Source organism: Rhea pennata, chromosome 2, assembly GCF_028389875.1.
Source record: "Rhea pennata isolate bPtePen1 chromosome 2, bPtePen1.pri, whole genome shotgun sequence".
Lineage (NCBI taxonomy): Eukaryota > Metazoa > Chordata > Aves > Rheiformes > Rheidae > Rhea > Rhea pennata.
In genome coordinates this window covers 3,130,655-3,143,026 of record NC_084664.1, presented here as the reverse complement: position 1 = coordinate 3,143,026, position 12,372 = coordinate 3,130,655, and the positions used below count along the sequence as shown (strand labels likewise).

The 12,372-nt window shown below is 47.0% G+C and overlaps 1 protein-coding gene across 1 annotated transcript in view; it reads left to right on the top strand.

The window, feature by feature from the left end:
• Window positions 1–12,372, top strand: part of WNT9A (Wnt family member 9A) — a 56,372-nt gene that overhangs the window by 33,190 nt on the left and 10,810 nt on the right. Inside the window, exons 2-3 of the mRNA XM_062567635.1 lie at window positions 4,953–5,212; window positions 9,214–9,476. Of these exons, the coding sequence (XP_062423619.1) occupies window positions 4,953–5,212; window positions 9,214–9,476 (523 nt within the window). The remainder of the gene's footprint in view (window positions 1–4,952; window positions 5,213–9,213; window positions 9,477–12,372) is intronic.

The following is a 12,372-nucleotide window of genomic DNA, read 5'->3' as shown; positions in this document are numbered from 1 at the left end:
AGTTTCCTTCAGAGGACTTTTGGATACCTTAGGGGCACATCAGTGGCATCTGTATCCACAAACACTTAAAAACAAAAATGCAACAACTGAGTCTTCAGTGGCCAACTCTTGCTCCAAGTAGTGAGTCCTGATTGCTTGCCATGAAATTCTAGGAGCTTTCCAGGACTTCTGACTCGCTATCTCAAGTAGCAATTAGCTCTTGTGCATTGGGTATGGCGGGAGTATGTTAAATCAAGTTAAAGCTCCTTGGCAGTGTGTATATGACGGTAAGGGGGAGAGATCAGTTGAAGCTGGATGCAAGAAACAACAAGTATAGGTCTGGTGTGCAGTATAAATCAGTCTGGCTCCTTGAATTGGTCATTAGTTCAGGTAGGGCAGTGAGGAGGGTTAGTGTGCAACTTCTCAACTCTTTTCAAAAACCTTTCTTCTTCATTAGAAGAAAAGAAATGGTGGAAAGAGAAGAAAAGGATTGAAAGAGGTAGCTGTATTGCAGAGAACATTAATGTAAAAAGTGTAATAAAATGTAATAAAAATAAAATGTAATAAAAATGTAATAAAAAAATGCAATCAATTGGAGTTTTGACTTACCAAAGATAAATCTCCCAGAAGAGAAGGAAGCACTGGGGTAGGAATCCAATATTTCAGCAGGTCTGTCATTCCAGGCAGGTATAGCAGAGGCACACCCTTGCAGGAAAGCAGTTCACCTTGGCTTGTGTTTCTGAAGGCACTTGCAAAGGAAACTCCTAAGCATGTCAAAAATGCAAAGGTGCTCGCAGGTCTGTGCAGGTGCCTTACTTCTGTCTCATCCCCCTCAAATTCTCATCAGGAAAATCTCCAGTTAAAGAAGAGAAAATATGGGGACAGATGTGGAAGAATGAGCTGATGAGGGAATAAAAACTCCTGACCTCCCAGGTCAGCTGAAAACAGGACCTATCTGAAACTGCCTCTCTGGAAGGGCAATAAATCTATGTTAGTACAAGTCCAATTTGGTTTTGCAGCTATTGGTGCAAGCTCTGCAGTGGTAGGGCCTAGAGGAAGGCCATCATGCCTGGATGAAGTCTGAATCTCAAGAGCAAATCAGTTAGCAAGGTAGGATGAGAAGTTCATGTTCAAGCCAGCTGAATGTCATCAGTAGTGCTTGGGCAAACCAGATGATATCACCAGTTGTAAACAGTGAGACCTAAACCTTCTGGTTCCTTGGCTTCTGACTGGTAAGGGATTGAACTGGAAGGAAATTTGGACAGAAGAATGCAACTGATGTTGGAAACCTCTCCTGTGACAATAACATCCTCCAAAGGAAGAAGACTTGGGAACACTTACTCAAGATGAAATGTAGCCAGTTTGGTGGCTGCTACTGATGATTGATGCTATCTAAATGCCTGGAGGTCCCAATCCAGGCAAGGGTTTGTGTGAGCTAGGTGGTAAGGCACTGAGCTACCAAGACCTTCCTGAAATCTGGACAGTGCAAACACACCCCTCAGAGCAGAAGTCAAGAGAGGTACACAGAGGAAGATTAGGACAGAGTTTGAAGTAGAAACCAAGAGCAAAAAATGGTCTCTTGATGTTGTCAGATTGCTCTCACAGAAGCCAGAGTTAATTTCCACAGAGTTAAAGCTTCCTGGGTTGTGTTAAATGAGCTGTTTGGTTTCTCTCCAGGTTCCTAGACAAACACACCTTCGTCCCACAGTCAGCCCTCTCGATCCAAAACACAATTACACAGGACGCTGGCTGGCACTTTAATCGTAACAGTCGTGAATTGGGTGAACGTAATAAATATATACGTTAAAATAACCAGCTTCCTGCCCCCCCCCATTCCGAAAGATTTCCAGATTCCTGGAAGGAACAGCTCAGTCTTTGTGAGGAGCTGAGAAAGCATCCGACTCTGACACCGTTGCCTTACGGGACCTCGCTCGGCAAAGGTTGCATAAAAGGGCTTTATGGGATTATAAAGGTGCCATGCAGTGGCAGCTCCACGGCAGCGTTTCAGGTGGGGGCACAGGCACTCCCTGGCTCTGCGTGTGCTTGCTTATTGCCAGTTTGCCGGGACTGCTGGAATGTGTGTGCAAGGCCTGAGGCTGCTGGGTGGGCCCTCTCCTGCTGAAATGGGCACAGATCCAGTGGGGGGGGGACTGGGAGGGACGATGCATACGTGCTGCGCCTTGCAGTCGTGGAGCACTTTGCCTGGAAGAGCTGTGTTGCTCGGTGGCTGGGAAAAGCCCCTTTACACCCTTCTCTAAATTTATTCCTTCTTGTTCTATTCTGGAGATGCTTTTATAATTAATTTGCTCCAGTCTGATTCAGACCAGCTTGGAAGCCGGTGAAATCAGTCCGAACAATAAGCCATGCAGTGATGGACAAGTCTCTGTTCATTGTCTTGCATGGCCTGTTTCTCGCCAGCTTGGATTTCCAGTCTGTCTTCTGGGATGGATGAGGACGGGGGAGAGTGAGCTCCTTAGCATAGAGCTTGGCCAGGAAACCGGCTAAGAGGAGATGGAAAAGGTGGGTTTTGGCCTCTCCTCTAAGGTATTGTGTTGGTGTCTTTTCTTTGCACCATTTTCTCAGGAAGGGGGTAAGCTGAGAGTTGCACTGGCCCAGCAGTCATGGTTCATTTTGGCTATTACCTGCATGTTCGCATTGGTAGATCTCTCAAACTTTTGCAAAGAGCAGTTGAAATGGACGTTGACAATTAGTCTATTTGATGCTTCAATTTTCTGTCGTTTCTCAGGATTTTCTAGCTGCTAATCCTAAGCAACTGCTGGAGGCCTGTGTCCTCTAGCTTGGTGGAGCATTGGGAATCCCACTTCCTACGTTTTCCTTACACCAAGCCCTTTATTTTGCTTTTACTTCTTAAGAAACAAGTCTCCTTGGGCTCCAGGTTGGGGATGTGTGGCATTGGACTGTACTACCAGCAAGTTTTATAAGGCTATGGTGTGGGAAACTGTCTCTTAGAGGTGTGTCAAAGCCAAGCACGGAAAGTGGGAGGGTGAAGAAGGGATTCAAAACTGCAGATTTCTCTGCAAAAGTCTTAGCTGTAGGATCAATTTTTGTATCCCTCCTTGCTCTAATAACCATCTGCTGCATGATATTTGGAGCGTGTGTTTCTTTCTCATTAAGCTGAACAGTACAAGCTTGATCAGAAAAGTAAATTGGGAGAGTGGGAGTAAATGCTTTTATACCTCCCTCTTTGCTAACTGAGGATCTCTATGGTGGAAGTTTGCAGGAATGAACCTTCAGGACAAAGGTATTGATGAAGGCCAAGAATGACTGTCCTGGAGGTTTTGTTACAGGTCTTTTGCTACTGTGAAGCTTGGACCAGGCCATTTTTCTCATAAGCAAGTCTACTCAGAGCTCCTAGGCCACCAAGGGCCAGGTGACACCCTGTCTCCTTTGGGAATAGTCAAGTCTGAGTTTTCACTCATATTCCAATCCAAATTTTCTCACAAATCACTCCCATTGCAGTTTTTTTTTTAATTCTGATACTTTTGAAATTAACACTTCCCTGCCCATCTGCCTGTTCTCCTAAAACAAAAGAACACTAGCCATTCCTCCCCCCTTTAAACATTAGATGTTAAATTACCTCATTAAATCATTACTAATGATTGTCATCTGTACTAGATGTTGCTGGCTGTGACTCAGGCCAGGATTTGGTGCCTGTTGTGCAAAGAGGCTTGGGAGCTGAAGCACACTAGCTGCTTGCCTGGGGGGACTGTGCACCTGGCAGGATGCATCCCATTGAGTTAGAGAGAAATCCTCATTTAAAAATAAACAGTAACCTCTGTTCCTGCAGGGCAGGTGGAACTTTTAAGGCTTTCCAGGATCATCCTGCGCTTAGCCAAGGGCGTGAGCGTGTGCTCCCCTCTTGTGCCCACTACCCTGCGTCTCCTCCCGCAATGACGGTGAAGGCTGAGCCTGGCTCCGTGCTCGCTGTTTGTGTCCGTCTGTGCAGGGTTGCAATGTTCCAGCATGTTTCAAATTCTGGCTTTAGCAATTCTTCCTTTTTGGCTGGGGAAAGGCGTCTTCAGGTCCCTCAAAACCCTACATAGTGATTCCCATTGACTGCGTGGACTGGCACCTGGCCGGAAGAGGGCAGAGCCAGGAGAGCGGGGTGCGGGCAGCTCGGCCAACAAACTGCTCATGAGTCCAGCAGATGTTCCTGCAGCGTCTCTGCTCGCCGGGGCCGATGCCAGCCTGGTCCCCTTCCAGCAGCTCGTCACTTGACACCGGGAACAGTACGCTGGCCTCTTTTGTTGCACATTGTACGAATCAAGGACCTTGTGCTTGGAGGAGACAAGGGAGGGGAGAAGGCAACAGGACACGTATTTCTTCAAGGCCTTTTTCATTTTCAAGCTTGTTGCTCTGTGTTGAAAGCTTTTAGCAGTACTGTTTCTCAAAGTGTATCCTGCTTGCAAGCCTGATGTTATGGCTTGCTGGGTTTTATGTAAGGATCTCTGGCTCTTCTCCTGAGGGCAGAGTGGCAGCATGTGTTTTTTGGTGGGATGGGTCACCCTCTCTCCCTTCCCAATCCTGTTCTGGCTGTGCTTGCTGTGCTAAACTGTTTTTTTCTGTGCACAAGAGAGCAATTGTAGTGCCGTTGTCTTTTTGCGGGCTTCCAGAATTTATGCAATTTAGATATCTTCTGCTAGTTCTTCCGTATTTCTATATTAAATGGCCTATCTGGTGGCAACAGAATTTGATATTTTAGTCAATTCTGGCAACAGAATTTCAAATTTTTAGTATTTGAATGAGCTCTGTGGGAGCTGATAGAATAAACCCAAATACTACTTTTTACTCTTCCTCCAACACTGCAGAGAAAACCTTTCTGTAACCTCCATCCTTCCCCAGACATCAGTAAATCCACATAGCTTAACTGGGGGAGACCAGCCCTGCCATGACCCCCCTTTTTGCCTGCTTTTCTCTCTCCTCATGTCTGTGCCCTTCTGTTCCTCCTACAGGCTGACTGGGAACGAACCCCTGACCATCCTCCCTCTAACTTCAGAAATGGAGGAAGCTGCTGTCAAAGCCCATTACAAAGTCTGTGACCGCCTGAAGCTGGAGAAGAAGCAGCGTAGGATGTGCCGGCGGGACCCTGGCGTGGCTGAGACCCTCATGGAGGCAATCAGCATGAGCGCACTGGAGTGCCAGTACCAGTTTCGCTTTGAGCGCTGGAATTGCACCTTGGAGGGCCGCTACCGGGCCAGCCTGCTGAAGAGAGGTGAGCGGGATGGGGGGGGGCTGCGCCTGTGCCCATTGCAGCTCCCTGGGCATCCTGGGGTCCTTCTCAGGGTTGCTGGTGCCTCCAACACCTGTGGGCTTCTCCAGGGTTTTTCAGATAAAGCAGTGGTCCTGATGCATCCTTTGCCAGTGGTGGGTCATCATCTCCCTAGAGGTCTGAAAAGAGATTGTAGAGAGTGGTGCAGAGATGAAGACAAAGCTAGAGTCAGCTCATCTGTGAGTGGAAAGCAGTTGCTGCCATGGCCACAAAGTCTCTACATAGCTGTAATTTACGTGCTCATACTGGTGAGGCAACTGCTTTCTGCTTTATGTTGCTGGCCACAGCCTTGGAGGCTGGAGGTGGTTGGTTGTGTGTCTACTGCTGGTAGCTACAGTGGATCCTCACTTCTGCTGGGACTCAAGTTGTTGGAGGTGAAGGGTGGACTTCTCCTTTTTCCTTAAACGGTCTACAGGCAGAGTATGTTGATCTTTCAGGAAAGAATGGGAAAAATACTTTGTTAAGGGAATTGAGACAAAACGGGCTGTTCTGTGCTGGCCTGTTAATAGTGCCATGAGGAGTCCTCCCATAATGCAGAGTGAAAACTGCAGATGTTTCCTTGTGGTCTGTTACTGCTCAACCTGGGGAGAAACTCCACGGATGGATAACTTCCACACCCCCTCCTTGCAGCTTGGATAGCGATGACTAGAAGCTGAAAGGGCATATTTGAGGAACACGCAGTGCTTTTTGTTGTCTTTCTGTGTGCAGGCTTGTATAGTTGAATTTCCTACATCTTCCCAACAAGATCTGGTTCCTACTTCTACACTGATGATAATGACGCTGGATGCCCATTTCACAGATAGATTGCCTGGACCTTGAGGGCTTCGGGGACTTCCAGAATGCCCTGCAGTCAGTGATGGAGCTGAGCCTAGAAACTAGGGTCTGACTTGCCCAGAGATAAGAGCGGAGGTTTGCAGCGCTTCCTCCCTTGCTAATAAGTGAGAATGAGTCATTCAGAAGTGTTGAGGCTTAACTAATGCACTGTCACTGCCTGCAGTGGACACAGGGAAAGTCCTTATGAAACCCAAGAGGTCCGGCCTGAGCTGCAAGACGTTTAAAAATATCTCTGCATGCCAGAGGAGTCCCTGGATTAGTGGCGCCTTGGGAAACCAAGCACTTTCTCATGCTGACACCTGGAGGCCACAGCTTGTTCCTTCAGACATGCCTGCTCCCCCATGGGCAGCTTTCAGCAAGTGACAGGGGTGTTTTGAAGCAGCCTGAAGTTAAGCTGCCTTAAAATACCAGTGAGAAACCCCGCCCTTGTCAAGACCCTGTCTAATAAATGGTAGCTCTGAGGGTTGCAAGACTGTCTGCTGTCTCATTCTTCCATGTTTTATACCCCTGCAACATCTCTCCTCTCCACTGATGCTGTAAATCCTTCAGATGTTGTTTCTGCAGCATAACACACTGCCCTGTAAATCTTTCGCCTTCACTCTGGGAGCTGCTGGTTCCTGGTTCAGCATTGCAGCAAGTGATACCCTAGGGCAAAGGCGTACATGTATAACCTGCTGAAACACAGCTATTCAAATATGTCAGCGTGGGCTTGCTTTCTGTCCTCTGAGGCCTTTGCACTGTTTTAAGGAGACCAAAGAATCCTCTTTTTAGACAAAATGCTGCTGCTTCTGTTGTTATACGTGGTCACCAGAACTGCCTGGCTGCTGGTTTGTAACTTGGGCGGATGTGGCCCGTTTCTTAAAATAACGGAGGATTGTTTAAGGGACTTGTTATCCTCTTTGGATACTCGTGAACAATTTTGGAAATGGCTGAAACCGGATAGCTGTGGATGGCAGGCTGTCGATGCACTGGAGGTTAGAATGCCTGCATTGATTTAAAGCTCATTATCTTGTTACAAAATATCTTGGAGCAATCAAATAGTGTGCTACGGAGATGGCTTTGAGTCTGGCCAGAGCCAAATGTCACATAGACTTTCTTGGAAGCTGCCTGAGCTGCCTGAGGGTGAGATGATACCTGTGCTGATGGGCACTGGGAATTTGTGAGGCTTTGAATGATGGAGAATGGGAAGTATATATGAAGCCGATGGGACGGTTGAGAGAGGAGAGCCTGGCAAATGAATTGTGGTCCTCCTGGCTTTGTGTCAAACCAGGCATGTGTTGTGGCTGCTGGGCACTGTCTTTTCTTGGAAGTTTCTCAACCTCTCTGGATTCAGGGCTTCAAAAAAAGGAGGCTTCCACGCAGGTTGTAGGTTTGTGATACCTACTAAACTGGGTTGAGGCCCAGATGTTTGCTGCAAATTGCAGCATCTTGAACACAGGTTTGCACACCCTATTACATCAGGGGATTTCTGCTGGCATGCTGATATCTCTGTTTCATGGCACAAATAGTAGCAGTGAAGAAAGGCCAGATCTCCAGCCTGGGAGCGTGAGAGGTATGGGAGCGTCTCTTCGGCAAAGGCATTCCTCTGATGGGCAGGTCAGCAGTCCGACTCGGGGCATAACCTAGACAAACTGAATCAGCCTACAAAAGGTGAAAGCTGTTAAAGGTGTTTTCTAGACAGATCTTTGGTTCTCATATCCATGAGTTTTTTTTTTTTTGTGTGTGTGTGTGAATTAATTAATTTCCTACCACCCACTGAGACCTTGCAACAGTGAGGGTGTTTCTGAAATGCCAGAGCACATAGTCTAACTTCAGGGGGAAAATGAACAGAAAACAAACAAATCAATTTTCTCAACTCTGACTACTTTCACTGTCCCCAGGGAGTGTGGAGGTGGACCTTGTTTTATTTTAGCCTTCCTTCCAGAGAGGGAAGGGTTCTTGCTATTCTTTTTCAGGTGAGCAGTAGAATGATTGGACAATTCCTACCATGACCTGGTTTGAGTCAGCTGCATTGGGAGGACCAAGCCTTAGTCTATTAGTCTAATAGACTGAGTTTTTGTCCTCAGTCTGCTGAAACATAGCATCGTGTGTCTGGGAGTGCTTTGGGAAGGCATGCTCTGGGGACAAGCCAGGGTAGCGCCCAATGAGCTCGCTTGGAGTACCATGAACCTCCTAAGGAACAGTTCCAAAAATGACCTGGCAGTGTCTCTCCATGTCCTTGGTTGACACACCAGCTTGCAGATAAATCCACTACTGTCACCATCCACTTGTGTTATTTTGGAGTGGGGGATTTCTTGAGCCAGATCCAAAGCTGTTCTGGAATTCCATCTCAAATATGCAATCATTTATGGCTTCCATAGCTGGAGAATGAGGAGCTATAAATGCTCTCATGTTTGCTTTTTATTTTGGGCTTTTATAATTTGGACTAAAATCGTGGTATCTCTGGCCTTAGTTCACCTATTGCAGGGAGGTAGATACTATCATGATCCTGCAGGTGAGCATGGAGATGTAATAAAAGGGTTATATATATATATATAAGACTTGAGGTGTAAAAGATTGTTGGCATAAACTGTTATTTGAGGCATTGGGTGACAGCATGGCTGCTGTGGCTTTTGTTAACAATTTTGTTGAACTAGAACAGGACCTGGTGACTTTTCTGAGGAGAGAAAGGAACAAGAAGCCCTCGCTGTTTCTATCCTGACCCTGTGACTGGAAGTCTGGGCTGGCTTGTTACTATCACTGATGTCCCCTTGGTATGACTATATCATGATGATATCTCTGTGACCTGTCCAGCTCTTGCTCACCTCTATTTTCAGGCAGAGACGGTCTGTAGGGCAACAGCCATGGGGCTGACCAGGTTTGGCTTGTGTTTTTGAATTTTTGCTTGTGCCATCTCTCTCCTACTATTGGCTATTCCCTACCAAGGAAGGACTTTCCCAACATTGTCCTCTCCACTGTGTCCTTTCTGCCATCAGTGATGTGCATAGGGCTTGGCATGCTTTGATGTTTCCCCACCCTTCTCATTATGAGATTTGCCTCAATTTCTGCACTTTTTTCTCTTAACTCTTACTTTGGCTGCAGATAAAGGCATCTCCTTCTCTCTCCCCCAGGTTTTAAGGAGACAGCCTTCCTGTATGCCATTTCCTCAGCAGGGCTGACTCATGCCATGGCCAAGGCATGCAGCGCGGGGCGCATGGAGCGCTGCACCTGCGACGAGGCCCCTGACCTGGAGAACCGTGAGGCCTGGCAGTGGGGCGGGTGCGGCGACAACTTGAAATACAGCAACAAGTTTGTCAAGGAGTTTCTGGGGAGGAAGCCCAACAAGGACCTGCGAGCCAGGGTGGACTTTCACAATAACCTCGTGGGCATGAAGGTGAGTCACAGGCTGGTCTGCAGAGAAGGGAGCCACGAATCTTTTTGGGGGACTTCACGCTGTTGTAGGTTTTGTGTGCTTGGGTGCAGAAATGGAAGTGTTGGATGCAAAATGCATGGAATGATCCTTCTGGTGCACAGGTGAAGTCTCAGCTAGGTGACTGCCCCGTTGTGGTCAATATACTTCAAAAAATATGCAAAGCCATGGGAAAGAGACTGGAGGGAGAGACATAAGCATATGTCTGAGTCTAGAAAATATGACCTTGGTAGCAAAGTTTACCACCTTTCCAAGTAGAGGAGAAGGGGAACAGAATAACTACCTTACAGTGCAAAGGGAAGGAAAGACAGGTTGTCTGGGCCTGCGTGAGCTAGGGCAAGGAGGAAGGGATGATGGTAAAGGATGCATTTCTAGCAGTATTTCAGTTAGGGTAAGGAGCATAGAGCATCTATAGCTGGGTTTCTTTAAAAGTGACTGGCCGAACATCTGGCAGGGAGTCTGGACAGAGCTATTCCTCTCAGGCCCGAAGTCCCTTCAGCCTATTTCTTTTATGCTGTGACTGTGCTCTCCCACCTCCCTAGAGTTGGGTTTGCAGCTGACATTACTTGGGGTAGGTTTCTCCCCATGAGGCTTTACTGTCCTGTTTGGGGGCCTTCCCCAGGACTGATATAAAGGGCAAAGTGTTTGCAATTGCTGGGCCATCGTAGCAAGGGTAGGGGAGGTGGAGGAAGGGAAGGGGCTTGCCATTTTTCCCCATAATTTGCTTGGCTTGTACCTAGTCTAGAGTTGCTTGAACACAAAAATCCCTCAGATTGGCCAGCACAGGTGCCTAGGATCAGTATTTCATTGCACCACTGTCAAAGGGGGACATACTGTAAGGCTATAAATAGCCCTTAAGCCTTGTTATTGTCCGTGTGATTGGATAGAGGGTTGGGGCTGGGATGGGAACCTGGGTCTCCAGTTTCCCAGGCGAATGCTGCCCAGCCAGTTGTGCATTCTAGGAATCGCCACCCCAGCTCAGTTGTTCATGTGTGTATGCATAAAATGCCATTCCTTGCGGTAGAGCTAGGGCATTGGAGAATGCTACCAGTGAGTGTTGGCCAGCAAACTCTCCCCTCTCCCCACCACCAGATGCTCCTAGACAGTGCTGAGATCAGGATTAGAAATATCCTGGATTTAGCTGGTGTCTGACTTTGGCTGACAGCTTTCCTGCCTCTGGATTAAAAGGCTCAGCACCTGTGAACCCTCTTGCAGCACTTTGGCAATGCTTGTATGTGAAATGGGCTCTGCAGGGTGATGAAATGCTTTCTTTATCCTTGTGGTTGGTTGTTCTTGAGGGCCTATCCTAGCTCTCTGGAGTTGGTCATGTCACAAGTGGAACTAAAAATGGTGAAGGTAGCCTGTAGAGGCTATGGTTGCATGCTGGAGAGAACTGTGACATGTCCTTGTCTCTTCTTCCTTTCCAGAGTCAAATAATACAGCCTTGTCAAAAGCTATAAGGCAGTTGTTCTGGATGCCATTGGCATGTTCTTGTGACTCTAAAGGAATATCTTCCCCTCTCCTCCAATTTTCATGCCCAAGGAAGTTAGCCTAATTCTCAGTGCTCTCCACCCCAGAAGTTGCAGGTGGGATGGTTGTGTCACTGAAACCAACTTTGGATTTTGTTTAGAGGTGCTCATTTATCAGCCCTGATCTGCACTATCTATGTGACTTTGAGCTAAACAAACTTCAGGAAGGAGCTGGAGGGAATACATCTCCCCTTCTGCCTGTCCTGATCCAGCTGAGGGTTGCTGGGGGAAGGGGAGACTAGGTTAGACTCTCTTGCATCTTCTGCTTCCACTTCAATTGGCACAGTCGGTCCCTGGCCATTGGCAGTGGTTTCTAAGCACTAATGTAATATCTGCAGCTAAACAGCTGAGTAACAGTTGTGACAGTTGTCCAGACACTGAGGCCCTCATGGCAATCCAAGTCAAAGGCCTTTGCTGCAGGTCAGTGATCTGGTGTTCCTATTTTTGTCCACCCACGCTGTGTCTGAGTTTGTATTGCTGTCTGACAGCTTTTCCTTGCCCCATTTTCAGGAGCAGTTGGAATGATTTTTCTGCTTATGCTCCTAAAATGATTGCAGTTCAGCATGGTCCAAAGGCAAAGCAAAGAGCTTAACAGATTCACAGCAGTGCTGTGAAATCAGGTGGACAACAAGAAATCTTCATCTTAAGAAGGAAGTTTTTAGGAAGATGGTGCAATCAGATGATAGTGATCAGGAGAACATAAGTCTATGTAGTTGGGTTACGTGGATCTAAACAGTTGCCACAATATGATGACATAGCGATGATTGGGCCAAGAGATGAGGATTAGAGCCCTTACTATTATCCCCAGACTAGCTTTGTGATGGCAAGCTCAAAATGTGCAACGCTTGCTTCAAGTATGCAAATAGGGTAATTTAAAGCCTGAGCATTAGATTTCTTAAGTCTGGTTGGTGGATAGTTTTTGGTATTACGTATATTTGGGTGTAGATTGAGGTCTGGTTTAAACTGTTTGCTTCCTTCTTGCCCCGCTCTCTACACACAATTCCAGTGTAGCCTTGGTGGAGGGTGAGTTGTCTGACAGGCAGTATTTAGATTCCTCAGCTGAGCCTACTGGTATTTTCCTTGATGAAGGCAGTGGGTTAAATGTTAAACTCTTGACATGTATCTCCTCCTTTCTTCAAAAACCTGCCCATCTGCTACCTGCTGCCTTATCCACTGAGTATCAAAAAAACTAAGCTAGTGGTTATGAAGGGCTAAAACCACTTCGGACTAACCTAGTTTGTTTATAACTAGTTTGTGCTGGATTTAATGCAACTCAAAGTGGTTATGGAAGGAGCATAGGTAACGTTGATTTGTGCCACTTTGGAATTGTG